The sequence below is a fragment of the Cloeon dipterum genome, chromosome X, assembly GCF_949628265.1.
Source record: "Cloeon dipterum chromosome X, ieCloDipt1.1, whole genome shotgun sequence".
NCBI lineage: Eukaryota > Metazoa > Arthropoda > Insecta > Ephemeroptera > Baetidae > Cloeon > Cloeon dipterum.
The window spans coordinates 14787313-14813927 of NC_088790.1; the positions used below are offsets into that span (position 1 = coordinate 14787313).

Sequence of the window (26615 nt, forward strand, 5' to 3'; positions counted from 1 at the left end):
CTGAATTACACCATAACTAATTTAAAACTGCCATAAATCGTCGAAATTGGTTAGAAAACTGGATAAACACCTATAAATTGCGGTAAAAGGTGCATTTGAGATTTTTCTCACAATTTTTCGAAAAAAAAATAAAAAGTTGTTTATTTATTTTTTGTATACTTTGGTGGTTCAAGAAATATAAAAATCAACAAAACGTTACTCGTTTTTTAACTGTTGTCAGTTGCTGACTTCGAACGAGCATTGGGAAATGTTTGGGAAATGTGTGGGACCAAGAAAATTTCCCGGCTGTGTGGCAGTTTTGTTGAAAATAATTTAAATTTGCCAGTGAATCCAGTTTGAAGCGAGAAAATAAAACTATTTAAAATAATATTAACCTCAAAAAAATTGATTATCATTACGAAATTGGCTACGAAAAATCTGTGTAAATGAAATCCAATCCCGTCAAAATAGTCGTAACAACATTTTATAACACCCAACCACAAGTATTATGTTTTAAACGTTTTAAAGGATAGTAAGGCTTAAGAATGAATTAAGTTTGAAACGTAATGTTTGTTTATCTTATCACGTAAGAGGCCCTATGGTCATGTTGAATGATAATTTTTAAGCTGATGCAGCGCATGTTATCGAAAAATGATAGTTTCTCTTGGTGACCTCACAGCAGAAAAGAATTCAGTGTGCTAGAACAATGGCAAGAATTCTAAATTATCTGGTTATTAATTAAAAAATATCAGTTCGTTCTTGCAATCGCTTATTTTTTTGTTCTGGAATTTCCTCATTAACCTTTCAATGTGTTTGTTTAGAGCTTTGTTGATGCAACCGAACACAAAGAACACGGCCCACACGCACCTATAAAATGCACTTGCTGCTGTCAGTTATTTTATTTATTTACTCATGCTGGTATTTATGCAAATGCTCGTGACGCAAAGTTGATGTATCGCTGGCACAGCGGGGGAAAACGAGTGTTTTTTCTGCTTTGCTTCTAACAAAGTTTTGCGTGAGCGTTTTTCAATGAGACGCACGGACGTTTATATACACGCGCTCGCTCGATTTGTGCAACTCTATATAAGAGCAGAAAGCAATTATTAAAAGAAAACTGCCGGAGCAAGCCACTCCGCAGTTCCAGATCGTAATTGTTAATTTATTCTGTGCGTTAGATATGTATAGGAGAAGTTGATGCATGTTCGAGTTTCCAATATAAAGTTTTGCATATTTATGAAAGTAAGTTGCTAATAAATTGTGTGCAGTGGTCGAGATTTCCGACTGAGTCCGTTTACGGCAGAGCACCATCAGCGTTTAAAAAGGGAATCCAACGGGTGTCAAGTTTATTTATATTTAATTGTCCTCTAAATCTACTTTACTATTATGGAGACGATCTTTGTGACACCTTGCTGCGATGACTCACGTTCGAAGGAGATCATTTGCATGGAAATTTTCTGAAAGTGTCATCCAGTTAGGGATTTGCCGCCTGGATCAGAATTAAAAGAAATGAAATGTTTATCAAGTCCATTCAGACTAACTATCGACAAACACGTGGGCATTCCGAAATAATAATTTTATTTTTATTTCAAACAGATTAATCCAAGCATGAGAAGCCATTTTTAATTTTGTATTTCGCTTCAATAAATCATGAGGTAGCAGCTTTGACAGTGTTGGCAGAGCAAAATATTTATTTTTTTATTACAGGATTAGCCAATGGAAGTGCACTGATGAAAAATAAATTTCCAACCACCTAACAATTTACTGTTTGCTCCAAATTAGAAAAACTCTCATTCAAATCCTTGAATAAGCACATGCTGAGACAAACCTTGCAAGAAACTGGAATCGTCGGCGTCAATCAGTAAAAGGTGCATGGTGTAGCGTCGTCAGCCCTCGCCGCAACACTATAACACGAGATTTTCTCTTGTAAGGTTTCAGCCTTTAGCACACACGCTGCTGACCGAGAGATGAAAGAGTGAAGTGAATCAAACTTGACTCGTGCGGCCTTTGTCAAATGCAAATCAATCGTTCGCCGGCAGTTGCACAATCGCGGCGGCTTGTGCTGCGAAAATGTCACTTTTGCTCTATCACCGCGTGTTTTTGACTGCTGGCACTGTTCCTGTAATCACATGACACGCGCTTTTTGCAATTCTCAGGAAGGTCGCACGCCCAGTATGGTCATCGGAGCTGCAATTTCACACGCGTCCAATCCCGTTGATTAGGTTGCGAAACGATCGTGTTGATTGGTCATTGAAAAACAAAAACATTGCACGAGAGAGCTAAATTAATCAAAATCGCGTGTCTTACAACGAGTCTGATTTTTTTTTCAATAATTTTTGTTTTATATTTTGTCGATAATTTGTCTGAATGTTAGAAAAAAACATTTCTTTTACATGCAAAAATTAGTGCAACAACACATCCATGGAGACCTTTCTAAGACTTCGCTCTCAGCGTGACACATTTAAAAAAACACGCACACAAGGAAAGAGAAAAACCTGCTGCCACAGCTGAATATCATCAAACGTAAACACAAGTTTCTCGATAAAAATTGTAAATAATTCAGCATTTCTGGAAACCACGTCTCCGCCGTCAGGAAAGAGTGCAGGTTTAATATTCTCATCCGTGTGTGCGTGTAGTGTATCGATCTGCTTTTGCTTTAGTTTCTCTCACCTGCTTTTTGTCGTGAGCGAGGTCATGATCCCGGCGCAAAAGTAGTTCCACCCCCAATCGACCTGCCTCAACCTTGGCAGGTAGATTTGAAAAGTCAGCCGCGATGCGTGAGACGACAGAATGGAGCTGTCATGGGGGCTGTAATAAAAAAAACTCTTGACTTCGATAATGGAAAGAGCGGAGGAGCAAAAAATTTCCGTGGAAATGAGAGGAAAGACAGGAAGAGAGGAGAACGGTTTTAAGAATTCCATTGTTTGATAAATAGATGAGAGGAGAAATCTTTCGTCACTGTGATAAATCTTTATATTTTTTTCACAAATCAAGGGTCTGAATTTTATTGAAGAGATATCTTTAACCTTTAATCTAAAGTTATATGTCATGACAATGCGTTTATTTTTCTACATTTATCAAATAGAAAAAGCAGATTATTTACTGCCTTTGTTTCATTCAGATTAAACTAAAATAAACCTGAAAATATTTCGGTTCGTAATTGATTTTATATAATATTTTTTACATTTCTTATCATTCATTGAATATTTAAACATCTTGAATATCGTCCCAGTTAATTGTTTCCAGAAAGAATGAGAGGCTGAGAAAATAATAATCTCCTCCTTATTTAAAAGAATACAGATATTTTTTACATAAAGCGAAACAAGTACGAGTATATAACGCCATAACCAAATGCACTAAAAAAATGTTTAAAATCACAAATTTGCTGTAAAATAATAATCCTAATCACAAAATCGTTTTGTAAATTCTCTAATGTCCGTGTTTGCACGCAATAACCAATCACCACAGTTCCAAGTCGGCTATCGACGCGAGAACCATCGTTTCAAAGCCATCTTTGCCAGCAGCGTAATCGATCGAGCCGACTGCTGTCACATTGTAAAGCAATGAAACAATAAATTGACGCGTAATAAGGTGCGTGTGCTGGCAATTTACGAAAGCAAATTCCCTTTCTGCTGAGAGGCTGAGTGAGCGCGAGCAGGAACTCCCGGCGTGTAATGAGCGATTAACCTTGGCCGACTGATCATTATAATATATGTATTACAGCACGTACATAATATTTTCATTGATTTCTCCTCTCGGCCGGTGCATTCAGCATTTCGTGAGCCCAGCTGCTGAGCCAGCGCTGTGTGTACTCGTCGGGCCGCAATGCGCCACTTTCCCGGCATGACTCACTCGCTCACGCTGACCGGAAAATTCACCTGACTTCCTTTCCGTGCGAGGCTGGGTGGTATATTTATTACTTTGATGCCCCTCTTGAGCCAGAAATTCGATTGCCACCGCGGAAATCGTTTTTTATCGCCACACTCAGACTCAGGGTGTTTCCGACTTATGAACACGTGCAGGGGGTGGATTTTTCCCAACGCTTGGCTGCTGCCCAAGTGGCTGTGCGGAAAAATTGGTTCTCATAATGCTGCACGCCAAAATCCTTTTATCTTGATAAAAAACATAACGCCTTGTTTTGTATTCACCGCATATTTTTTCTAAACTCTTTCAGAAGTTCTTGGCACGAATCAAGCTTTTTCCAGAAGTCAGCAGTCACTCACGTTTAAAATTCACAGGAAACATGACTTGAAGTTTTGATTTTGCTCCACTGCAAATCCTTCAAATAGACAAGGAGGATTTATTGATTTGTGCATCGTTTGCTCCAGGAATCGGTTTAGAAAATATTGTGAAAATACTTTGCATTTGACCAACGTTCGTAGCGCATGAAATATCGATTCCATCGTCTGGAGTCATGTTTTATAATAGTAGAATTAAATTCCTCTCGTTGAGATCCATTTGAGAAAGAAATAATCAAAATGTCTTTCTAAATTTTGGCTCAGAGGCAAACCTAAGAATTTTTCAAGAAAACTTGTTCTAAAATTAGCTAAGTGTAGGAATGTTACGTTTTCTTCTGCGAAAATACACGCTTTGGTTAGCCCTGATGTGCAAAAAATTTCGTTCCTGAACACCCTGCAGATCACAACAATATAAAACCCATCACGCGTCGTTAAAGTGGCAACACCTACTAATTATTACTATTGATCGCTCGAGGGCTACCCTGACGCCAGGGTTCAACTTTTGCCTGTTCTAATGGTCTTATCTGACCTCAAGGGTGACCCTTTCGTGTTCTGAGTGTAAAAATTAACCGATCGTGCAATTTGTATTTTCCTGATGTTCACTCGAACTAAAAAATACGTTTTCCAACCTTTGACACTCTGTATCTCGAAACCTAAAAGTTTTACCACCCTGATACTTTCCAGGTATGTCACATACACTGGAAATAGTATTTACTGATTTTTTTTATTTCAGCATTATAGTACCCAACAACTCGGTATTTCATAATAAAAAAATATTCTACTCCTGGCACCCATTAAAGCATTTTAAAACACAGAGTAAATACAATTTTCGTCAAGGCCATTCAGAAGCACATTCTGCTGATTCCGCGAGTGTTTATGAAAATTCCGCCAACGTCAGAGCAGCGATTATATCATTAATCACGACTGCTGATAAATTGATCAGGCATACGCACGCAAATAAAATGTGCGCTGTCGCCGCTCGCAACCAGCAGCAACAGCATTTTTCCGGTCGTCCTTGGCTAATTGCTCGTATATGGCAATATTTATATTAAAGAGAGCCGACCTTGACTATTCCTGCTCAGATTCGATCTCTGATTCGGCTTTTTCAACGCGCCGTTTATTTATTATTGTGTGCGTTGACGCATACAAATCTGCAAACCACTTCCCGGCCGCGCGACTGGACTCGTTTTTGGTCAAATTCAATTTAGTCCGTTGGCGCGACCTAATCCATTCCGCACACACCTGTGTGCTTTTTAGCTTGAAACGCGTCGAGCTTGCGGCCATTTTCTCCAAATTATGCCGGATTATGAAGTTGGCACTTACGAGAGACGGCTGCTTTTTGCCACCTGTCCGCCGCACTTTGATTAATACATGCTAATTTTCACCTGGTTGAAAGTTGCCCATCGCTATACTCGCTTCCGCCTACTGATTTTATGCTAATTAATTGTTCTACATCTTATAAATGTGATATTTTTGGTAAAATCAAATCATTTGATATAATCTCTGTTGAGCCTACAAGAAATTTGTGAACAGGTTGATTATAATGACTATTTTTTATGATCAACGTGCTAAAATTAAGCTTAAAGTTCCGATTTTATCTGCAAGGGGATTTATGGAATATAGAATAGACTGGTATCAAAGCTTTAAAAATATATTAAGTAGGAAAATAAATATCTATATTTAAGTGATATTTTTTTCAAAATGCACAGCCGATTCCAAAAACTTTTACATAAGTGGAAAAGAAGTTGCTAATGACGCTCTGAAATTTTATTTTTAAAAGAGGTGGTGGAAAAAGCTCATGAATTCTTTCTGCGAAAAGCATTTGAATTAATATATTCTTCCTCGTACAATCAGATTGCGGGGTCGTGACATTTCGCTCCGAGATTCTATTGCTCGTATACGTAAACGAGAGTGATTAATTTTTGCGACGCGGAGATATTTTCCCAGCATTTTCGTCGTCGGCGGTCGTAAAGCTTGTGCTTTTATCTCGTGGCTCACCTAACATATTTTCCTACGAAATTTTTTAATTGCTGGATTGCTGCAGAGCTTTATTACACCGCCATCAACGTCTAAAACATTCCTCTCAGCGGTGTCCTTGTTATTATTTTAGCAGCTAATCTTTTCCGCTATCTTATAATTCCTAATAAAACGGCGTCATTACAGTGAATCGTAGGAGGAGGACTAATAACACTTAAGCATCTTATTATTGTTTGCTAATTTGCACTGGTCTACTATGAGAAAATGGATGACAGTAGATTAGCTTTAATTTTTAGAGGCTGCCAGTGCGATAAGAGAGTATATTGCTTTGTTTCGGGATTTCATCAGCGGACCACGGGAGAGTAGGCGTATAGATCTTTTTAATACCACGTGCCTGTCAAAAGTTAAATGATTATTTCATTTTGATTAAAAAAATCGATCTCTTGATGGTAAAGGCAATTTTTTTCAAGATTATTTTATTCTCTCTGTGTACATAGTTTTTGAAATATTTCGATACTGGCTTTCAAATCGTGAAAAAAATATGATTTTAACATTTAAACCCATTTAAATATCATTGTTCGTTGTGTATCAATTTCTAATCTAAAATTTCGCTCCTTTCTCCGAGACAATCTTGGTTGCCCTGGATCAGCAATATCCATCTGGTCACTAACTTGTTGATGCAAAAATCCCAATTTTTAATTAATTCAGGCCAATTTAAAAAATATACCCTTTTCTTGAGATCGAAATTAATTATTTTTTAATTAAATTTAAACTCCAACTGGTCCAAAAGCACAACAATTAATTGGTTTAGGCGAATTCCCCCGCGGCTTATTGTGACGTGAGTTATTGCTACCAGACATAACGCGATTTCTCACTTTTCATTTTCGCGTCTGGTGTCTCGAGTACCTGTTCATCTATAAATAAACAAACAATAAATATCCCAGCAAAGTAACAACGGACTTATTTCGAGATAAATTGCAGAAGTGCTCTTTGTAATCTGTGCGGTCGGTGGCTGGCTGTTCGCGAGCGCGGCGGCAGTTTCGAGCCGCTTTATTTTCGCGTGTGATTCTTGTTTCTTATAAATACCTTGTCTGACCTTGCTGGAGAACCAGTCCTTTTTTAAACACACGCACTGACTCACCCTTTTGCCCGGCGACTTGTTGCAGGTACGTGATTTGGTGGAGAGATGTACCTGTCCCACACAGTTCCCCATGATCAGGGTCTCCGAGGGCAAGTACCGCATCGGTGACACCAAAGTACTCATCTTCGTCAGGGTAAGTCTGATTTCTTTTATTCAAGTTACGGTTTGAACTGCTGAAAACACACATCTTACTGTGTCTTAAGAGCTTTAATATTTTCCAAACATTTTGAAAAAAAATGTCAATTTTTATTTATCTATGCTACCTACATTATTGTAAATTCAATAAATTCTTTTTTTTAAAACTAGAATCAGCATCAACGCATACTGTAGGAGAAATTAAATTGTAGAATTTAGTTATTATTCTTTTTTACAAGATTACAAAATTACAAAATTGGATAGTTATGCCAACGACATTCAAAAGAAAAAAAAATGTTCCTTTATAGTGATAAATATAAGAGCTGTTGTGTAATTCTGAAAGAAAAATTAAGCCAATCTCGTTTGTTATGACACATTCACTCGTATTTCGCCTTTTCTGTCCGATCAGTTTAACAAGGTGGAAATCAGCACGGTGCTTTCTTTACACGGCAAACTATAAATTGGATTTATTGGTCTGTTTCAGATTTTACGCAAGCACGTAATGGTGCGCGTGGGTGGCGGCTGGGACACACTTTCTCATTACCTCGACAAACACGATCCGTGCAGGTGCAAGGCAGGTGAGTCCTTATTCTCCTGCTCCGTTCGAAATTTATGCAACAAGCAAAACAAACACGCCGATTTATGTAATAAAAGCAGCGCATTTGAATGTAAATTCCTTCTCTCGTCCTCCTCCGTATATATCTGATGATAGAGAGAGGAGAATGAATATGTTCTGCGTGGTGTACTCAAGTGTGTGGGAATCGAATGCGAAATGGAGTTTTTATTCGAGCCGAGATGTATCTCTCTCGTGCTCTGCCAAAATGACAAGAAAGAGCCGGGGCTCGTGCTTCGAGTAATAATTTATTTATGAGGCTCTTTATTTTATTTTTCTTGAATTCTGTAATAACAACGTTTTACTTTTCAACCTAGTGTTCAATATCACAGCGAAAGACAGAGATTTTTCCACTTTTGGTATTTCCAATTTGGGATTTTAGACGAGTTTCAACAAAATGTGTTATTTTAAGAATGTCTTAGACCCAATTCTACCCATTATTTCATATCAATAATATTATCTTCATTGGGTCGTAGTCGTAATCAGTTAACATGGTTAAGTTTCTAAAAAAAAGCTATAACATATAGCGTTAAATTTAAATTCATTTAGCTGGAGATTTTTAAAAAAATCTTGTTTGGAAATTTTTCATGGTCCAAAATTTTTCCCAATCACTTTTGAAGTCCAAGCAGTTGAATTTCTGGCTCTAAGAATAAAAATTGTTTTAAAAATCCCTTTTAATGACAGCACAAAATTTATCGACCTCTTTTGATTAAACTTTAACCTTTTTCAATTAAAAATCTAACAAAAATGAGATAATTCTTCATCTCAAGACTTTTCAACTTTCACTATTCAAAAGAAACTCCCCTTCAATGAACCTTTAAACTAATTGCAGCCGCGTTGTTTCGAAGAATCTATCTTCTTCGAAACGAAGAACCAGATTTTTCAGCTTCGAGAATCACACTCGCCCCATAAAAAAGCCACCGCGTGTTGTATGAATGGAAAGGCACTCGCGGTCTCTTCCCCAGACCCTTCCGTGCTGCAGGCGCGAAGTGTGAAAAGGATCCCGCCAGTTGCCGCAAATTAAAACGCACACATGGCACATAGCACTCATCTTTCCATAAAACCGCCGGCGCCTTTATTCTCTCCTCCACTCAGTGTATTCTTTTCCTCCGACGTACGATCGAGCAGCCGCGGCGGTCGGTCTCTGCTGCTTGCCGATGGAGCAAAAAAGTGCAAGTGGTTTTTCAAGGGCAGACAAGAAGAGGATACCTGTTGAAAAAGTTGTTGTTATCGCGATTTATGCAAATGCGGGCCAATTAAAAAGGACATTACTTATAATAATCGACGCTCGAAGCAGATGTTCCCAGGTGTTGTTCGCGTGAAAATACATATAATTTCTTCTTGCACAGCACGAACAACTTGTCCGCCGCTGGATTATCTTTTAAGTGAAAAGCAACTCGATTACGTAGGCAACGATCGGTTCAGCTTAAAAAAGACACGCAACGTGAAAAACATTTTAAAGCCGGAGGAAAATATAAAAGAGAAATTACCATTTTACAAAATATACAGATTGCAAGAAAATCTTCCAAAGTTAAAGCAATTTCTGGAATCAGACGTTTATGAAATATACAGGGAAAAATTATTGATAGAAAATTTTTATGCGGCCTAATAAGCGAGTTACGGATTCCAACCTTTTGCCATTTTAAAGTTCATACAAGTTCATAACTTAAAAATAAACAGTTTTAGTTCAATATCTAAGTGAAATTTGGTATTCTAATTTTGGAGAGAAAAATCGATCGATATGCTATTTTTAAATTCTGGCAAATTTTTTGATTTTGTATAAATATTTCATAAATTGGATGAAAATGGTTTCTAGTTCATCAACAGGTTGAAATAATTATATTTCATGATCATACGTCACGTCTTTCTTAGTTTTTAATTACGTCACATGTATACGTATCAAAAATTGCAAAAATGTTGCTATTTTAGTGATTCTTAAATGAATAATTATTAAGAATTTGTAATGTAATTTTTTATTTCATATAATGTCTAATAGGTACAAAGCGACCATAATAATACATCAATTAGCTTTTTAAAATTTACCAAATATTTAGTGACTTTTCCGTATTTGTGTTTACATTGAAAAAAAAATGTTAACTGGAAAATTTTCAACTGTCGGTTCATATTAACATCACTAAGTAATACACATCTGTTGTAAATATTTTTAAATTTGAGATCGATTCGGGGTTTTCTAATTAGTTTAATCTATTCACCGTTCCTCTAAATAAAAAAATTCGAAACGATAAGTCCAGTTTGGAGCTGGAAAATAAAACATTTTACTGCTTGGAGTGAGTCAGTTGGCCGAGAGCTACAGCTGTAAATTTCATTGAACTGGGCGGTACTGCACATTAGTCTATCAGGCTACATTTCGCGATTCCCATATAAAGTACATCTCCCCTTGTTATTTTCTCTGTCTCTCTCGCGCGCGAGAGAGATCTTTTGAGTCTGATAATATCGCCGGGCCGTTTCGGCTTGTTCTTTTCCTCAGGCCACCGCACCCTGGTCGCGTCTCGTCTGGTCACCAAATCCGGCAACAATGTGGATCTGAACACGGCTCAGGTGCATTACGACCGGTGAGTTGTTCATTTATTATTATTTGCATCACTCTATCTCATTACACTATGACTCTTTCTCTCTCTCGACATGATTTGAATCTCATTATTCATCCAGACCGCTACACGGATTCTGGTAAGAAACTCGATATTCCTCGTGCGGAGTAACGTTAGAAACTCTTGCTACAAGCATGGCATGAGCATTGTTCCTCGTTTACGCTGTCAGTTTGAAAACATGGTGCTATTTTCATGAACTTTTCGCTGACACAATCGGTCAGATCAACTTTCAGTGAGTGGCTTCATTTAGAAGATCTTCCTGTTTATGCAAATTTGGCATGCTCAATAGAAAAATTAATTACTAATTTTTTTAATAGTCCTAGTATAAATAATAAAAGTAGATCTTGAAGTGTGGTTCCTAATTTGGATTTTTTTTTAAATAAATTATTTAAATTAAAATATATTGTAGGTATTTGAAAAAACTAATATTTTCTTTTATCTCAAACAAAGATTATGTTCCATGTCGTTGGTTGAAATTTTATTTCCTTGAAACAAATACTGTAGTTTTTAATCTGAGTTAATCTTAATTTATAAAAAAAATCCCAATTAAATTTTTGTATTGTGCCTTGCACAGGCGAAAGAGAATTTGACACATTGTGCACTTTACACGCAAGTTAAAATAATGATTTTCAGTTAAAATCTTTTTATGCCAAGATTGCAGAAAAGCAGAATTGAAACTGAAATCGCAGTGGCCGAAAAGATTGCGCCATTTTTTAGCGACCCCAAATGCTAAGGATTTTTCCAATTGGTTGATAGAGAGAATATCTCAAAACTGGTCCAATTGAACACAGTTTCATGGTCAAGATATTAACAATTTTCTTCAAATTTGCATTTAAAAAATGAGCTCACTTGAAAAAACAACCGGTTTAATAAATCCTTGGACTGCAGAGATGTTTTTTTCATAATTAATTAACTTGTGTAATATATAAAAATTCCAATCTAAGCACAAACTTTAATTATTTGATGTATTTGATTTAGCCTTGCTTTAATTTATTAAAATCCCAAATATTTATATTTTTTCTCTCTTTACAACGCACTTGCCATGCTTGCTCGTAAAAATCCTGTTCTTGTGTCGCGTCGTTTTCCGTCTCGCCTCATTTTCGACGTCAAAACATTAATGTGCAATTTTTCAGCCAAACGTTTATTTATTTATTTTTTTCTGTGTTACTTTTGCTGCTTGGACCTGACAAATATTTTGCTTTGACAATGCTGGGTACGCTGATAGATCAGATTCTCCGCGCATGCACAGAAAGCCATCAAACACTAAAAAGTCTTTGGGGAACTCCCTCCGTAGGGTGCACACGTCTCCGCCTCGCACGCGCCGCTCGAGCACCTCCAGCCAGGGCAGCACGCCAGACCCCACCCTGCTGCGGCCGTCGGCCTCCGTTCCCGCATCCCCCGCCCGCGTCCGACCCCGCAGCCGCTCACCAAGGCCCCGCTCACCCCGACCCCAGCAGAGCAACGCCATCAACTCGGACTCGGAGGGCAGCGACGAGGGCTACCGCAGCATCAAGCTCACCGTGCCGACCGACGACCTGCCCACAGGTAAGCACCCTGATTCTTTTTTCACGCTTGATGCTTTGCTGAAAAAGATGCCGTTTATTGCAATTTTGTGAGGAATTTTTCAAATTAGTAATTTTTACAAACTTATATTACAAGTCCAGCCATTTCAGACAAATTATTGGCTGCAGGTGCAGTAGTACATAATATACAAAATAGTGTTTTGTGTCCACACAAAAAGATGTCACACGAAAAATTTAAAACTTTTGCTCAATAATCGTCTCGTTCTCAAATATGTATATTAATAAATGACGGATATTAGCAACGAGTGAAAAATACGATTTTTCAAAATAATTATTCTATCGAAAAAGAAAACCAATTTCAATTGAAGACATAACTACAATCTTAAAATTAATAAAATTTCCACACGATATTACCAAAGCCAGATTTGTTTGCATATTTCTGTTTCTCTATAAAAATTCGTAGAGCTGTTCAGGAAAATTGTGAAAAATCATTTCTACCTTTACTCGAAGTTTTCTATAAATTGGGAAAGAGCTAAAATCGGCTCATTATATGCACACCATTGGATAGATCGCAACGAAAGGAATCGAAATCAATCATTGACAAACCATATTAAATTTTACGAGAATATGTAAAAATCTAAGCTTTAGCAGTTGCGTGGTCCTGATTTAATTACTGTACATTAATTGTTGCCAAATTCCACAAAAATAGACTCAATGAACCAATTGCTAATTAGATAAGCTAAAAATGCTAAATGTTCTTTTTTTGCCGTTAAATCTCCACTTTGAAGAATGAAGACAAAAGTGAAGTATAAAAAAGCTGTGGTAGCGCCTTTCCCCACTATTCTTCAACAAAAGGGTTGGATTTTGATTTTTTTTCATCAATTTTGAGTGATTTTTGCAGCACTCTAATTTGTGTTTATGTATACAGCGAAAAATACATTTTTGATCTGCGCGTAGCAGCTGTTTTGGCACCTAAGACCCCATCAACAGTACTTTTCTTGCAAGAAAGAAATTTAACAAATGGATCTATTCAGTGTGGATTTGAAACCCGGATGGGAAGTTAACAATTGAAGAGAAAAAAATCTCACACATTTCCGTACTGTCCAACCATCTGTTTCGGCGCCTCAGGCCTCGTCAGCAGTGCTTAACCTGCTTAAATAAATTAATATTGCAGTATTTAGTAGCAAGCATGAATTAGAGCCATATTATATTGATGTCCTTTTCAAAATCATTGGCTTTTAGCAGTTTTTTTTTTTAAAATCCGGACGGTCATATTTGCAATCCCTGGAGCACATTCTTCATTTTCTTTTGCGAGCGCGGCTTTTTTTCGGATCAAGGCTGCGTGTATAGCGAATTTTATGCCTCATTATTACTCGCGTCGAGTTAATTGGCTCACCAAGGAGTTGTATTGTCAGATGCCAATTATTTTTATTGTTGGAGAAAAGTGAGTCACTTTGGTTATTGGCTCCATTGATACATAAGAAGACAGTTGATTTAGATTAATTGCCACACGTCTCATAATATAGCAGGTTCGTATTTACATTTTCACCAAAGCTTGCTCATGATTTCGTAATAGATTCGATAATTGACTGACTAGCCGGTTTATTTCTTAAATCGTTTACCGCGTGATTGAGGTTTTTTATTTAGCTCATATTTTAAAATAAAAACTGATAATAATTTTAATTTGGTCAAATTCGAGGTGATTCATGGAATGTTATGTTAGTGAATGAAATGAATTAGTCGAGTTTATTTGATTGAAAATATTTCGATGGCAATTTTTGAACTGAACGAATGCAACAACCAATTGATGAAAATAGAAAATATTTTTCTCAAACTTGTAAAAGTATTTCCCTCGTGATTAAAAAAATCAGAAAAAAGTTGAATGAAACAGAAAGTTAAGAAATGGCTTCTTGTATACAATTTTTTACTGTTTACTTTGCAACGCATTTTTATTTGTTGAAACTAAATTTTTATGCATTTTGTATGTGATAGCCGATGATTCGTCTGGATTTTCTTGACATGCTCAATAAACATTATTTGTTTTCTAATTGAAAAATGTTATGTTAAAATGGTCATTATGCTCCCTTCTTAAAATCTATATTTTAAATTTCATCACACCGCATATGGTTTTCTTTTTTATTTTGAATTACAAAAATTTGTTGCAGCTGTTCAAACAGCCAAGTTTTATCTTTTCTGTACTTTTTGCTTAGATATGTCTGCAGTAGCCAATGCATATAAAGCGTCGACCAGTTAAAAAATAGCGCTCTTCTTCTTCTTACCCATTGGATTAAGGAGCCCGTGTATAAAAGACCAGCAACAAGCCTTGAAACCCGCGTCTTTTTTGCGTTAATCCGCAACAATAACGGAGCTAATGAAGGCAAATAAATAATGGGGAATTCGGCACCTCCTCTGTGATGTGCAGGACGTGAATGTGAGCGGTGCTTTTCTCTCTCGCGCGCGGCTGCAAACTTCAATACTGCTGAATCACGTGTTTAATGATGGAATGTTTTTTCTCTCACTCACTCACACACACATACACGTTTTTGCGATTTATCCAAATGACTCACAAAACGAATATTTAATGCCTACACACCGACCAAAATGTACACACTGACACATAGGGGGCACAGAAAGGTTGCGCCGAAAAGAGTATCACCGGTGCGCGCTGCGTGGAAAAAGCGCGTAATCATAGGTTTGCCATTATACATTTTTCATGTGAGCGATATTCATGAAGTAACTCTCTCTCGCCCGGGTGTCTTGAACTCTTGAACAAAAGTAGTGGAGTTTTTCCATGCATTCGTGATGCGAAAATTTATTCGCTTGAAAACTCGGCGCTGACACTTTACAATGTAGAAGATTTAGAGTGGCAATGGAAAGGCGACTGTCGCAACACTTGCCGAAAATGGTTGTTCGCTATAATAAAGTCAAAATTTCACGGGCCATTTGTCACTGCCGCATGTGGCAAAACATAACAGATACAAATTTGTGTTAGGTCAACATTAATTTCTCACGTTTTTTGTTCAAATATACAGAAGCCAATGTAAACACACCAGACTTAATTCATATCATAAGACGGGTATTAAGTAAATTGCATAGATTGTTTTGAAAGAATCATCAAGGGGAAAATTTAATTTGTATCAATGGTATTTTAAATGATGATTCAAATTTAAATTAGAATTGCATTAATTAAATCATAATATAATTAAATTTAAATTAGAAGTGAGGGATCCCAAAACCATTTAGCTGGTTTAGGGACGTCGAAACGAGTCTAAAGATGTGCAGTCTTAAATTTTGTTGGTTAGAATCCGAGATTTGGAGTTGACAATATTTGCAAAATACGAAAAAATCGCATTTTTCTAGTTTTGAGGTGAAATTTCTCGAAAACAAAAAGCATATTTTCAAAATTCTAAAATCCTTAGCTCATTTGTACAAGAAAATAATTATTTATGGTGTAAATTTCGTTGAGTTTGCTTGACCTCATGCTAAGTTTGGTCTCCGACCCATGACATAAATATCTCATCATAGACTAAAAGGAAAGAAACAGAAAGTTAACAAATGGCTTCTCTCCTTGGATTAATCTATTTTCATTTATCGTAACACTGATTTTTGGAAAAGACAAAAAGCGTTTTTATTATGAACGAGCACCAGCCGATATTTAGTCGTAATTAACAGGACTCGTAAGGTCCATTACAATTTCATTTTTTTATAATATCTCAAAAATTTGCAATGCAATCTAAGTAAGTAAAATAAAAAATTGGACAGTGAATAAATCCGCAAAGATTGCTTTAATGTCACACTGTTGACCTAGATAACGCCTAGTACACTAATGTAATTTGTTGACACTTTCGATTCTTTAAGCTAATATGCAAACATTACTTTAGCAAATTAACCTGCAACCACGCTGTTTCGAAACGTCAGACGACCAAAAGCTACTCCTCCGCCTTTGTTCATTCGTGGCACACTTGACTTTTCGCTGGCGATAAATATTTACCCACAGCCCTTTTAATCCAAACAGTCGACAGCCTGTGCGCGCGTTTTATTGAGTGTTTGTTTTATTTAAAAATCGAGTGCGCCTCCCACCGTCCGCGCGGTGGCATTGGAGCCAGTGTATTTGAGTAACGAGTGTGTTAATAAATATATAAAATCTTGTAGAGTTTGAAAACACGCATATTAAGTGGAGCGGTCGGAACAAAACCAGCGTGAGTGTCAACTTTCATCGTGTCACTCGATCGGCGTGTTAACCAGTAGCCCGATTCGAAATTGGTGCAAAAAACATGATGCCAAATGATTTTTTATAAGAAAAGAAATGTACGAGTCTAGACGATTTATTGGTTGTGTTTCAAATATTTGTCTTCGGCAAAAATGATTTTCCAAAAAGCATTGCACCGAAAGCAAGAACTAAAAAGGAGAGCATTTTGGAAATTGTGGTTGGTTGAATGAATGAGCTCAAGAAAATTACAAAATTCTTCTCACATCCTGACATGACACATATAAGATTGCAAATAATGTAGCTCTGAAATCAATTTGTGCAATTTTGTACTCTATATTTATGTTACTTCTAACTGAAATCCTGATACAATTTCGTGATTTCGGACAGTTACAATTGAGACAAAGATAGAAAATGTCCAGCGCGGAACCTTCTGATCTTACATTAGCTAACTCGAGCAGGAGAAGGTTAAAAAACACCGAGTTAACTCCTGCCCTTTGGAATGTGCGCGGCTATTAACACGCCTCGGTGGTATTGAAACTAGCTTAAATGTGTCGTGTCATTTGGAATTGCGCCAAAAATGGATTTTAACCTTTCTCCAGAAGTCCAGTGGTGGTAATACACATATTTCATTTTGTTCCGCTCGCGAGTCGAACGAACAATATCGGCGAAAAAGGAAAGTTCTCCGAGTGAGGCCTCGCCTTCCTTATTTGGGCAGCTGAGTTTGGGTCGCGCCCTTGACCGTCCATTTGGCACTCTCATTAATTCCTCATTCCTCACCTTGACAAACGCGCGCGCGCTTCTCGGCCAAATTCTAACGCTGCTCAATTTTGTATTCACCTCTTCGGCCGGGTCTCAACTTAGTCATTTCGCCTTTGGGAACAACAACGACGATGACTGCTCTTCACCCGGCGCCGTGGCCGCCTAGAGGTCGATGCATTGACAATTTGACCATGAAAACACAGCACACGCGGACGGATGAATCATATTGTGTGCTGGTCGCCGGTGTCTCTTTCTTCGCTCGGTGCCGCATTCGTGATCCACATGTTCCCTTTCAGCGCTTGCATTTACTTTTTATGGCAACGCATTATCTTGGTTAGATCTTGACCTTTCGGTGTTCCGAGAGACAATGTCAGCGGTCACGGATCACAATGTTGTTGATTCTCAGATCGATTAAATTTCAGAGTTTTTCGCTTAACAGTAAAATTTACCCATCAGATGAATTTGTTGTTCCTTAACTCGATAAATAGAGTAAATAAAAATAAATGTTATGCATCTTATCGGATATATTTACGTACAATGAAAATGAAAGATGAAATTGAGTCAAAATATTAATCAACCGATCAAAATGAAATTATTAACTAGTGCTATTTAAATTCGCAAGAAAACAGAGGGCATATAGGTACAAAAATAAATACATATCACAAAGGAAAACAAGAATATAAATTAAATCTTTTTCTTGCATTACATTTAATATTTTTTTTCTTCTTGCCTTTGAAATTCACTGCGCTTTTATGCACACCAAAAGCTTCTTTTTCCATCTTTCAAATTTACTTCAAAGCTATTAAATTAATTCATTATCTTGAGTTTTAGACAAAAGAGGTCGTTAGAAATATTTAAAAAATTTCTATTTGCTGTGTTTCAGAACGGCCTGAGTCGGCGATTTCGCAGCGTTCGAACGGCTCGGACTGCTCCGAGCACCACCTGTCGCCGCCGTCCCGCACGCGTCGCAGCGCTAGCCCGTGCCCGCGCAAGGCGGCGTCGTCGTTGGCGCCGAGCAAGCAGCAGGAGACTACGCGGAGCCGATCGGTGTCTGGCTCAGGCTTAGCCGACGCCAAAATCAACTCGGCGCCAGCGTCGCCGCTTTCCCGCACGGCCGCCGTCAACCGCAGCGTGCGCAACTCGCGCAAGCAGCCGCTCCCGGGGGCGGCAGGCAACACGTGGAACGGCCCCCGCGGCACCAAATCGCGGCCGGCGCTGTCGACGGAAACGTTCCAGTCGCCGTTCGTGCGCGACTCCACCCGGCGCAGCCTGGGGTCCGTCGCGCGACAGGCTGCCCCCACGCCCGCCTCCCCGGCGAATCAGGGGCTGCTAATCGAGCAGATCATCGCGTCGTCGGCCGCCGACGACGGCTCCTTCATCGAGAGTTTGCGCCAGATCGTCAACCAGTACGATTCCAAGCTGGGGGCGCACGCCACCCCCCGCAAGATGTCCGGCGACTCCAAGATCCCTGTGCCCACCTTCTACAAGCAGACCGCCAATGCAAAGTCAGGCAACCCGCCCGACGTCGACGACAACTCGTGCTGCCTCTGATTTCCTCCCAATAGACACTTTTGACATGTGCTCCGTTGTTAGTGACTTAGTCTGTATTAATTCTGCCTTTTCTAACAGAGCACAGCTGCCAAAACACTGCAGGCTCTCTCTCTCTCTCTGATCCAATTTTTTTTCATTCCAGGGATGTGCAAAATCACAATCAACTCTTCTCTTTGGCTGATAAAATGAAATGCGTTGAATAACCAAATTAATTTTCAAATCAATGAAAACAGTGACAATTGTTAAGGTAGATCCGGGAAAATCAGGACGCTATATGTTTCAGTTTTTGGCCAAATTGTCACCGTGTTCTATTTAACGAGTTTAGAAATATCACTAGAGGTAATTTTTCGATTTTATGGTCTTTGCAAGCTCGAAAAAAATGATGTTACTTTTTTATTTTTCCGGAAAATTCCTACGGAAAACCCAAAATTTTTCTAAATTGGGCCAAAAAAAATATTTTTAAATCGATTTTGAGATTTTTCCTCATTTTTTCAAAGTTTGTAAATCTATAAATCGCTTATATCATCAAGTAACAAAATTTGCATAAAAAATAAAAACGCAGCATCCCTAGAGTTCCCTGTTCAGGACACTTTTGTGTAGATGGGTTCTAAACTAAATAAAAAACGATGGTTAAATCGTTATCCATTAAATAATTTGAGATTTTTTTAATTCTCAAATATATTCATTTTCATTATTTTAAATAGTCACCCTCCCTAAACAATTATTTTGAATTAAAATCAATTTTCCCTTGCACATCCCTGCAAATCAAACGAGAGAGCTGGTTGTCGAATTTGCGAATTTGTGCATAAATCGACGCTGGGCGGACGGATTTGAAATTACATATGGCATAAATATTTATCTAAAATTAGATATCGGTTTGAGCCTTGAGATATTAAGAAATTTTCTAAATAAAAAAATGTAATTAGCGCCCGCCTTCAAAAAATGTATTTTCCTCGACATGAGCACGCAATATACGCGCTTTGTTGATAATCACGCCGAGCGTAATTAGCTAATTTGCTGAGACAGCCCTGGGCTTCGCGCCCAGCCTTAATTAACTGACCTTTACGAAAGTCCAACTAATGCAGGTTTATTTAACGTTGATTTCTGCTGAAAGGTGTGCCTCACAATTTTTTACACACGCCTTGCATAGAATTTTAGCCTTTCCTGGGTCCTAGACCGCAAGTTGTTGATTGGCCTACTTGGGAGAGAGTTTTACACAACGTTTTTTTATGCGAAGACACAAATTTTAAGTCTGGTTGTACTGTAGTTATAGAATTAATGACTGCATTGCAGCAAAGAGAGGTAAAATAGACATTTTTGCTTGGCGTCATTTTTCCTATAGGAGCCTTGCCTTGTTAATTTGATAACTCTCACGCGCCAGAGAATTGACAGGAATTGATCACATGTGATAAACGTTTTGATATTCAGAGGCCCACCCGGAATATTTTTCGAGACACACCTGTGTAGTTGAGATCGAAGTTGCTGTTGTTGTGTATTAACAGAATTAACAACATCGCGGTTTGAAAAATGGTGCTCAATGATTAAAAGTGAATATTTTTGTAGCTCCCTTATTTATTTTAGAGGATCATTCCCGGCGCGCTTGGGTGCGCCAAGAATTGTATCATATTTTTTACGATTAATAAAACGCCATATTTGTGAGTGAATGTGTGTGATCAATAGGGTTTGGAATTTTAAACAGTTTATTCTTTCAAAAAGACGGTTTTGAGCTGCATTTAGATGGTTTTGAATTATTATTTTTACCAAAATATCACGTTTTAACAATCGTTTCAGTGGTGAATTTGAATTATTTTTTACTCAAATTCATCACAATCAACTGATTTCAATGCTCATCAGGGTAACAAATTCTGATTTAAACAATCGATCATGCAACGAGACAATTGAAATTATATTTTCTCAAATTTCATTTTTAAAAACAATAGCAATGGTCCTAAAATAATGTAGCTTTTATCTATCTCTAGCAACAACGGGTTTCAAACATTTAATTTATTTTAATATTAACTAGTTTCACAGCAATTTTACACTGTTTTTACACGTTCTTTAAACGGTTTAAGTGAAGCTCTAAAGCCTCGTGATTCATGCAAAATGAAATCAGAAACCTGGAAATCAATTAATCGTTTGAAATTCCCAACCCTAGTCAACTATATAATGTATACTAGTATAGTGGTACACGTGAAAAATGTAACATACACGCATACTCGCCGCGTAAAATTATTAATCACTAAGCTGCAGGACGGTGACTTGTAAATATTAATCACACAATAAAGAAAAACCCGAGAGAGACTTAACCAAGCAACTAAACTTTGTTATTATCATTGTTCTCGACGACCTTACCTTTGCTGCCGAGAGAGTAAAAGCAGTCCCGGAGGCCAAGCGGCCGGAAGCACTTCCTCTGGGCCGGGTCAGAGACGCACTTGGGGCCCACGGGCCGATTTTTCGCGCGGAGATGATCACGGAGACACCCCACTCGGCGGGGGTTGGTGCACCCCGTCGGGCGGCGCGGGCGTCGAGAGGAACAGGTGGGCGCCGACCTTGAGAGGTCACACACACGGTGCTGCACGGCCTAGATTGGCGGCCACGAGGAAGAGCGAGTGCTCTCGCCTCTTGCATAAGCGCCCGCGCGCCAAGGAAGCTGCTGCCGCTGCACGGGGCCGAACTGTCAGACTCGCCGAGGTGTTCTTGCTAATAAATATGCTAATCGCGCATTAACAACCTCATGTCTCAATTACCGAACTCTCTTCCAGTGCGTGGATCAAAATTATGTTGCTTTGATTGGCACTTTGATCCAGTTTTTTACAATTCTTCTGATAATAAGGTAACAGAAGACGAGTAAGATATAAAAAGAACTTGAGTTGGTTAAAGTTCCATGCACTGAAGCAAATTCAAATAAAAAGATATTATATTTTTTATGTTAATCGTGAGGATCGAGATCACGCTATAGTTCTTAAAGAATGGTACTTTCTTTGACGAAACCGCGTGTGGTTTTATTTACCTTCAGATTTGGTAACTCAGATCGTTTCCTTTTTCTAATCAGTCGCAGACGTAGGGTTCAACACTTTTGCAATGTTCAAAAGTGCACCAATGTTTTATTTTATCTTTGAAAAAATTAACAATTTTCGTCAAAACAAGACAAAGAGTGTTAAAATTCACTATAAATGTTCAAAAATCCATTAACTTGTGAAATCAGTGACATTAGAATTTAAAATCAACTTTTTGCTGTCCTAAATTGAATGTTTTAAATCTACAATAAAAATACTTTGATGAAAACGGACTACGTCCTTATTGCTGCAAAACTTCCTATTTAAATCTTTCATTCTGACAAGCTTCGACATTTTAATTAACAAATATGTACATGTATGTGTGTTGAGAATAAAGCGCACAATACGATAAAAACCAGTTTAATACACAGAATTGGATTTGTTCCGAAAAAAATGAAAATTCTATTTGGTTAATATACCGTTTTCGTTTCGCTTGCAATTTCTAGATGGATGCAAGGATGATAAAATTAAGTTAAGACTGATAACAAATTATGTAAGATACTAATAATTTGGCTAGGAATGAATTTTTATAAGAATAAAAATCAAATCCCACGTTTCCGAATTGTGCCGCTCTCACTGTTTCGGCTTTGCAGGCCTCATCAATTCGTGAGCTTGAAAATTCCAAGAGCTTTTCCTGGAAAATTTTCTATGTGCATTTCAAAAATTGGCAGTGCCTTGCTTATTAATGTACTGCCAGAAAGGTATACTGGTTTCAACTAAATATTAGCATATATACATATATGTAAAGATTGTTTTCAAACCTACAAATTTTATGATTTCTTTCGTGTTTTGAGATTTCAAACAAACTTTTTATATATTTTAGTGAGTAGGATGTGCTGGGAATATTCTCAGAAAATAGACTGTCCTCACATTTCATGACTGAATTACTTGATTATTCACTGAGGGTCCGAGTTTACAAGAAAACCAACATTTTTATCTCTTTTTGTTTAAAAATAGTCGGCATTGGACGTAAAACAGCAAAGTAAGTTTAAATCAGCTCACAGCGTATTGGCAGGTTCGATTGCGTCGATTAGTCCATTAGGGATATAAATTGGGAAATTTATAGTGTGCTTGAGCCAGATGAACTTAATCCAGTTTGAGCGAATTGACATTTTGGGGCCGCACGAGTTGCGACACGAGCGACGTTTTCGATTTCATTGAGATGATAATATAGTGTGCATTCCCGGCAAAACGCAATATAATAAAAGCCGCGGCAAGGTAATAATTGAGCACTTTCATTGCCAAGCCGGTATTTTAGAGACCTCTACTTAAATCGCAATTAAGAGACACATGCGCGCGAGCCAATTACCGCCGTGGGATGCGGGAGCAACTTCTGGATTTTAAAACTTATTACATTTTGATGCAGGCTGATCTGTCTGAGAGGAAATTAGTCAATGAATCAATTTAATAATCCAGAGTCTCGTTAAAATCGAAATTTACTCACGCAATGCCAGCGGACTCTCATTACACTGTCTGATGATGCCGTGCTGACTGGATTATTAATCGAGATGAACTGCATTCTTTTTCTTCTTGACGCCCTTGCTTTGAAATTCAAAAACGTCTGATTTAATTAACTTGAAAACGTGACAAAAACGCAAAAGAGGAAAAGATTTATCGGATTTATTATCCGATTTTTTTTGTTCTATTCGTAAGTTTAGCTAGAGCTAATAGTTCGTTCTATTTGGCACACACAACATTGATTTATTTAACCAATATAGTGAAATAAAATTGATGAAACTCAATGTGTAGTTTTATTTGGAGTTTACAATAATATTGAAGTCTAGAAAATACCATAATAGGGAGGAATAGAAAATAAAATACAAGCTGGCAGTTGATGATTTGAGAAACACGACTGATAAATTTTTAATTAATTAATTTTAAAATACTTTAACTTTTACTTATTTGGAAAATATGAAAATATTTTTAGAAATTATTTTCTTGACGCTCAGCCTAGTCCAGGTTTTGTATTTATTTTTTTTTCATCTTCCGCCAAGAACTTTCAAACTAACTAAATTAATCGTAGATTGATATATATGATTTAAATTTACGGATTTTATGGAAATCAGGAACATAATAATTTTTAATTTGGAAATTTTTCTTGTACTATCAACAAATTTTACTCAATTGTTAGTTACACACAAGATTTAATTTTAAAATGAGGCAGTGAAATTAAGCTCAACACACCTGGATTTTGTTTTATTCCCTCTTGCAATGCCATAATTGAAACATTTTTTCAAGAGTTTGGTTTTAATTAAATGACAACAAAATCGAATATGTATGTAAGCTCAACAATAAATCATAGCCTATTGCGTGATGGCAGCAGACTGTAAAACGATTAGATCCGTGTTGATGATTGATTCGACACTTTGAGTTTTTTCCCGCAATAATTTTCATTTTGCTGCAAATTGAACAGTATAAAACTGGCACATTTATTTTGTCCCCTGTGGCAATAACAATAAACAGAGGCTTATTGCACCATCACTGCTGCGCTCAGAGCATTACACGGATTTTATTATGACATATAACTAGCATCATCAAGAGAGGCATGTATCACACGCTTTCGCAGAGCAATTATTGTTATATCATAATAATTAGTATTTTAGAAAGAGCACCATATGTGTGCTTCTCGGCTTTTCCTATATCGAACCAGAAGTGTGGTCGTTGGTCTCACGGCATTACTCACTCGCTCGGCTATTAAGAAAATCCTTGCCGCTTCTTTAAAAGGTGAACTTAACTTTCCTCGCGCGTCGTGCGCCAACAAAGAATAATGCACACATAATTTGTTATTTTGCGGCGTCGCGGTGGCATGAAAATAAAAATGTAGAGCCGTGACCCGGCGCGATGACTAAATCAGTGTAATTTTATAGTGCTTCGCCAATAAGGGAGCATAATCTCATAGATTTATCTTGGTTTCGCGAGGCGACACTGCAGCAGGCTGGCCCTCCGTGTGGCCCTTTTTGACAATGAGAGAGTTAAAAGGATTTTGCGTTTCGGTGCGAAACGGGCGCCGCCTCTTTTGGCACCGATTCCCGTCCCGCAAGGTCTCCCGGCAGACGAAAAGTCCGAGTGCCTGAGCCGCGTCCTTTAAAGCGATAGCAAATAAATTGCAATTATAATTCGCGGCAGCCACATGTGCAAATAAGAGGAACCACAGAATAAGCAAGCTCGCAGTAATTGAACTTTTATGTTACCCGCGATCAGATATCACTTCTGAGAGAGCAAAAAGTCATTCGTTTTATGGCCAAATAAAAAAAAACACACAATACACTAAAGCAATCGAACCGAATTCTCTTTTCAAGAGAATTTATTATTTTTTGGCTAAAGAATGTGCGACTTATTTAATGTCTAGAGGTGACACAAAATTGGAAATTGAGTCGATCGGTTTTAATGAAACTTGATGTGTTTATTGCCTCTATAAATATGATCAACCAAAAAAGTATTTCATATTTTTGAAATCCAAAAATTGCTTAACTTACAGGGGCACTAAGTTGGGGGTTTTCTAAAACACTACTACTTGCTTCTAATTCGATTACCTCGCAGCTACCAGAAGTGCAAATGTGCAAAATAACCACAATTTGAAAGCTTATTAAGTTGGGTCTCAAATCAGTAATTAAAGTTAAGGTCATAGGGGTAGGGTCAAGGTCACTAAAATTTGGCCGAAATCTAAAAATCAATGCCAGATATTGAAGGCCCAATATTCTTTCGACGCATAATGCACATACAAATGTCGTAAATATTATATTTCGTCCAAAAAAGATCTTAATGGATATCTATATTTTTCTTTTGAAAGTAATCGCGGTGAAAGTTAAAAAAAAACTGGCTTTTTTGACACCAAAACGAAGAGTATAATTGTTAAATTTTAGATTTTTTACCTGATTTCTCCTATTTTAAATAATTAATAATGGCTAATTGGGGTTTGGAATTGACAATACGCCCCTCGGGATGTCTCCAGGGGTGGTTCTTGAGTTTAGCCGAAATTAGCGATCTTGGTGTCCACACTCGTGTGTTTGCCATCAGAACCTCGAATCTCTCTAATAAGGTAATTTTTAATTGATCTTGATTTCTTCTCCAAGAAACCTGATTATTTGAAAATATTAATTATCGGTTTTGCAATTTTCGGAGACCTTTACATTATACAACGTGTTTGAGTCGTATATTTTTCTGCTGAAATTTTTTTCTGAATTGAAAATGAAAGGGATTTCAATTTGAATGGAAGCAAACGCAGACTAAATTGGATTTAAAAGGAACACATGACGGAAGTTGATGATTCGACTTAATTTATTTGAGTAATAAATAGACTTATAGACACACCACTTTCTATTTTAAAAAGAAATGAAAACTTAGGAAACGCCATGCATACCAGCAGTCGGCTCTGAAAATGTAGACAAGATATTCATGTCATGTTGTGAGTCACGTCGAGAGAATAAGTTGGAAGTGACCACCAAAGAGAGCATTTACCAGCAAACACGCATAAATCAGTCTTCAATTAATAGAGTTTGCATGCTTTTTGCCCTTGGACGGAGCGCAAGTCCAATTAGCGAGCTCGCCAGCGCGCACTCACGGCTCAAAATAAATAAAAGTAAATAAATCTATGTGCTGGGAGGCGAGCGGATCAGCGCGCATTGTCCTAATCGGGTAAAACAGGACGTGCTGGAAAGCAAATACTTTCAGATCGCGAGCGCACGGTCAACGAGCCGCGCACAACACCGGAGTAAAATCATTTTATTTTTTATTCTTCTGCCGCTCGGAGAATTTTGCGGAGGCGGCTCATCTGCTCTGGAGATTTCAACGCTGGAGCGAGTTCTGAAAATGGTCGCGAGCGCCACA

The 26615-nt window shown here is 37.7% G+C and overlaps 1 protein-coding gene across 4 annotated transcripts in view; it reads left to right on the forward strand.

Moving 5' to 3' along the window:
* The window catches only part of LOC135945437 (GAS2-like protein pickled eggs), a 44354-nt gene extending 23303 nt beyond the window's left edge, over positions 1 to 21051 (forward strand). For 2 of the 4 annotated variants that reach the window (XM_065493125.1, XM_065493126.1), the window contains exons 5-9: positions 7358 to 7465; positions 7952 to 8045; positions 10569 to 10653; positions 11939 to 12234; positions 18065 to 21051. In XM_065493125.1, coding sequence (XP_065349197.1) covers positions 7358 to 7465; positions 7952 to 8045; positions 10569 to 10653; positions 11939 to 12234; positions 18065 to 18732 — 1251 coding nt within the window. In that variant the 3' untranslated portion in view covers positions 18733 to 21051. Of the gene's footprint in view, positions 1 to 7357; positions 7466 to 7951; positions 8046 to 10568; positions 10654 to 10750; positions 10769 to 11938; positions 12235 to 18064 lie in introns of all 4 variants that reach the window. The other 2 variants (XM_065493128.1, XM_065493129.1) reach the window with 2 other exon arrangements.
* Positions 21052 to 26615: the final 5564 nt, after the last annotated feature.